General features: G+C 37.3%; 1 protein-coding gene across 1 annotated transcript in view; it reads right to left on the reverse strand.

Annotated features, from left to right (window-relative positions):
* The window catches only part of arid5b (AT-rich interaction domain 5B), a 103,527-nt gene extending 99,123 nt beyond the window's left edge, over positions 1-4,404 (reverse strand). The window contains exons 1-3 of the mRNA XM_024297094.2: positions 4,230-4,404; positions 3,785-3,876; positions 3,269-3,523 (exon numbers count right to left, since the gene is read on the reverse strand). Of these exons, the coding sequence (XP_024152862.1) occupies positions 3,269-3,523; positions 3,785-3,805 (276 nt within the window). The 5' untranslated portion in view covers positions 3,806-3,876; positions 4,230-4,404. The remainder of the gene's footprint in view (positions 1-3,268; positions 3,524-3,784; positions 3,877-4,229) is intronic.
* Positions 4,405-5,132: the final 728 nt, after the last annotated feature.

Here is a 5,132-nt window from a genome sequence, read left to right on the forward strand (position 1 = left end):
CTAATCAGCAAACACAGGCGCCAGGAGTTGAATTTATTCAGTCGATCATTATTTTTATTTCTAGCCAAAGCAGACTGGCTCTAAAGCTGGCTGCATTTAAAAGGAATTGACCTCCAACCCTGTGACAGAAGAAAAACAAGCACAGTAGGTCATGGGTTGGTTCCTCTTGTCACTGCACAGTGCAGCAAAACATGGCAAACGCACTGCAGGAGAGGCTGAGAGCAAATAAATACCTGAGAAATAAACCAGGAAATTACATCATAGCTCAGAGCTGAGAACATGAGTGAATCAGTAATCTAATTCTGGAAGGCAGGTTCAATATAAGGCTGTTCTGATGTCCTGAGAAAAAAGAAAAAAAGGAGAGAAAGTCCTGCCTCTTGGTATTTGGAGGATATTGGCTTTGAGCTTCAGGATAATAGTCATCTAAAAGTTACATGAGAAAGAGAAAAAGCCAACTCTGGCTGACTGTTTACACGTGACAGTCAGAAAAACTGCTTCTGAAAACAAGTAATCGTACTCCATCTTTGTTGAAAGTTGTGCGCCTCACAGTGTTACGCTCATTTAGCACCAAATTCTTGCGAAACAGGAACATTTTCTGAGAGTGTTACTTATCAAGTTGTGAATCACAAGGCCATTCTGAACTAGTCTGTCAGTCACACGTTGACAGTTTGGTGTTTTGCCTCAATAAAAAAAACTGACTAATCTGTTTTTTGGAATGTCACCTCTCCGTACAGCTTAGAATGAACTTTTAGTGTTTACATTTTACACACAAGGTGCATAATTCAAAATCAGACTAGATGCTGTGTTGCAAGTTCCCTTTAATTATTGTTATGGTTTTAAGGAGGCCGTTTTTTTTTTCTTCTCATAGCTATTTGTCTTTCTGATCGCAGTTGTAGAGCGCTCATATATAGCTGACTCATGCGGTGCAGATTCGTGTTATGGGACAAAGTCAGCGAGAACCCGAATGGGCTCAATGACGGTCATAAACTGGTTAGAAGTTGTCCAGCCAACCTTCACTGTGTAATGCACAGAGAGGGAGCAGAGACTGAAAGCAGAAAGCCTGACAAGCCCTTTAATTGAGGTCAGCCTGCAGGCACCCATACTTAAGCAGATACTAAAATTAAACAATTTTAGTAGGGGTGTAACCATTCATTTTAACGATGATTCAATTCATATCATAATTTGTGGTTTCTGATACGATTCATAGTTGGTATTAGTTCATTATGAACGATCCAATTCACTAACCTAGAATCAATTCAGGTCTAAAAACTCAACCAGTGTGACTCAGAGATAAATATCTGAACAGACAAGTTTTCAAAATTCCTTGTATTTCTTGCAAGATAATTAAGTGTAGGTTAAATATAGTTTATAAGTTCACCTCACTGTTGTTTTCCACTTAAAATTATACCTACAAAGCATTATTAGAACGTTATTTATTAGCTTGAACACAATCATAATAAACAACTTGTGTCTTTTTTGCACAACAAATGATAGACACTTTTTGGCAAATCAGTAATACTATGTCTTTGACAAGCATTGACACCAATAGAATTGGAATTATTTGTCAAATTCAATCACCAAAGGATGATGAATGTAATGTTTTACCTCCTCTTCAAACAAAAATAAAAGATTGACACTTGGTGAGTACCCATTAAGAATCAAATATTGCAATATATATTGCAATATCAATATTTTGGCACACCCCTAGTTTCCACACACTGGATTGCAATGTTGGATTTATAATTTTTTGCTGTTGCCTGCTGTGATGACACTTGGTTATTTTTAGTACTGTGCCTCAATCCAAATAATATTTTCCAAAATTTATATAATCTATTTCTTTTATTTTTAAATGATTTTGTCATTTCGATTAGCAACTTGCTTTAGAAAAATCAATATGGTTGAATTTTAAATTGATTCATCAAATAAGTCCATTAATTATTATCCCTATATTTTAAGCATTTATAGTCTAAAAATATTAAACTCATGACAAATTATCTAATTTATATAAATAAAAAAACTGAAACAATTTTATTTTAATATTTTGCAGAAATACTTAATGGACTGGAATATAAACTCTTAGCAATGCAAATGAGTCTTTGGGAAAGAGGCGGGGCTGACATGTTGCGCAACTGTGCTCTCAGAATCAGAACTCTGTAATTATTTAATAAAAGCAATAAAAAGGAGAGGGATTCAAGAAAGGATAGAACAGTAAAAAAAAAAAGGATGACAGCTCGTCTCAGCCCGGACACAAATAGCCACCTTTCTCATGAAAGGGAAACGTGATAGCCACTCTATTACTCAAGAGGAAAGAATGTAAGTAAACCATCAGCGGAAGAGTCAAGTACAAACACGGCTTTGTCCTTCCCCATAAACAATATTACAGCGATTAAAATGCGAGCAAAAAATTAATAGCGAGCGATCGTGATTAAATTGCGACAGCTCGCAATTAAAGTGTCTCATCACAAAGAAAAACAAAAACAAAAAAACACTACTCATTGTTTGTTTTGTGGCATTAAACTCGTCAGAATCGCGTCCTGTGCAGCGATGTAACCGAATCACCGGCGCCACATATGGCCACAGTCAATCATAACTATTGCACTCCTGTGCCAACAGCGGCGTAATGCAACAAAAGAGGCGTTGGGGTTGTTTTATTTTTAAAGCCTCGATTGCGCGCTGACAATATCACATTGTTCTGGGTGGAAATGTTCACGCGGGGGTGGGGGTGGGGGGGTATATTATGCAAAAGAGTAGTTAAGACGTGTCAGCGCTGGCTGGCTGGCTTACTGGCTGACTTTCAACATCAACCCGCATTACAAAATATCTAATAACTATCGGATCTGAGCCAGTTTGATCCCATACAGTCGTGCCTGTTTCGCAATTTCCGTCCACATGTCGCTTTTAGACACACTTTTTTTTCCACGATGACATGACAGAGCCCAGGCGCAGGATTGTTGCGGATTTTCCCCCCCTTTATAACACAATTAACCCCATGGAGCGCAGCGGCAGCCTTATTGAGCGCAGCTGGACAAGTGCACATTCAGCAGTTGACAATAGACGAAACTGGCTCAAGTTAAAAAAACAAAAACTACAAAACAAATTCCAATGTTGGTTCATTCTGTCTCCCCACACATGGCTCATGAACACCTCTGTCGCTAGCGACAGGCGTTAAATGCATCCGAATCGAGGAAAATAAAGCAGTCCGGATACAAAAAGGCATAACAGGCAGGCAGTGACTCATGACTATTTATCAGGCGGTTAATATTCCTACCTCTCCGTGAGCGACCGTGCGTCCCTGGGGAATATCCTCAGGCAGAAAATAAAGTTTCGAGCTTGATAAAAGTTGCTTGCTTGTCCTTTCTTCCCACAGAAGCTGGAGCTCCGCTATGCAAATAGGATCCTCGGGTTTACATCTGACGAAGAAAAAGTCTCCGAGCGCGAGGATTCTCGCTTTGCCGTCCCGGTGAAATTTAAAGGCTTTATAGAATATATATGGTCCATGTAAACCGCAAGATGAGCCCACCCACTGTAAAGCAGAAAAATCACATATTAAAAAAAATATATTAATATCAACAACATAAATGAATGAACAAGTTATCACATCAAAAATATCACAATTATTTTCCCTGTAACTATTTTTAGACGCTTAAAAACAGATGTGTTCGTGCGAATTTTAGCCTGTTAAAGTTTTTTATAGCGTGGAAAATAAACGTAAAATTTAAAGACAAAAAAATTCAAAAAGGCGACGAGAATAGGAAACAAATGGCCGTATGATAACAAACGTTACCTTCAGTGAGTTCGGCTCCATCTCGACGTTATGAATTGATTAAACTCAACACGCTCTCCAAACTTGCTGGCTTGAATGGATTGCCGAAGGTCCTGGAAGGTAAGTATCAACGAACAGTTTCAAACACGATATTTCTACCGTAAATTTTGCTCAAAAATTCTATTTTTGATTGAATCACGTTATAAAACGTCTTTAATTTACATATGTGTGCATAATAAAACAAAATACTTTAATGATTATTTATGTTTGAGCTGTTCTGGTACTTTTGCTATGTTTTTAGGCTAAATATTAAGCCAAAACTGTAAAAACACACAAAAAAATTTAATCACAAATGACACACGAGTAATTATACACATATAAAATATCGTTTGGGTCAATTATAAGCATATTAAATATTATTTTGATTATTTTATTCGACGTTTAGCAGCGTGACTGGTTTACGTACCTTGCAGGACTTGTGTAAAGACGTTCAGTATGAAAGCACATTTCTCACAGTAATGACACTGAGGCGCTTGCTGTGGATGCCTTCAAGAAACAATGTTACATGAAAGTTAATAGGCCTATCAAATGATTCCTCAAAAGGCAACGTGGAACCCGCGAGGTACTTTGCTTTTAGTGGAACCTGGTAGCCTGTGACTGTTATTGCTTCGGCGCCGAATTTTTTGGTTTTGATGTTAAGAGCGCGCGGGGTGGGAGAAAAAAAAACGCCTTTTATATATTTTTGAAGCGAGCATGAAAAGACAAAATTGGCCAAAAGAGAGAGCGGTGTGTCACAAGACACCGTTTCATAAGCCAGCAGTCCATAAAACAGACATAAATAATATTCAAACGTTATGCTGACCTTGTAAAAACAACACGCTAGTTAATTCTTTATCAAATAATCCGCGATTAAAGATTAAAATTAAAATTATTTAATTGTTTTTAAATATATATCAAATTAAGAATTTATCTCATAAATCTTACATTTGTATTGATATCCCTTCATATATAATATGTTAAGGCTCTTTGTTTACATCTATTGTTCTTATTGAGGGCTGATTATGTCAGCTGCATTTAATCAACTGTGGGGAATTTTTAATGCATTCTCTAGTACCGACTCCGTCCACAGCGCGGTGCTGTTTCCTCACTTTTTTACACCCTTTGCCCTGCATTTATCTGTCAGATCTTAAGAGCATGTAATAACGACACAGACCTACTTATGGCACAAACTATTTCAAGCAGATTACGCAATGCGCTATTTTTCTTTTTCCTCTCCTCTTTTTTTAAAGAACTGCACTCACATTTATTCACATCTGCACAAGTGAATTCATGTTTACTAACTTGAAAGCCTGTGTATTCCTCCTCAATG

Source organism: Oryzias melastigma, linkage group LG15 (assembly GCF_002922805.2).
Source record: "Oryzias melastigma strain HK-1 linkage group LG15, ASM292280v2, whole genome shotgun sequence".
Taxonomy (NCBI): domain Eukaryota; kingdom Metazoa; phylum Chordata; class Actinopteri; order Beloniformes; family Adrianichthyidae; genus Oryzias; species Oryzias melastigma.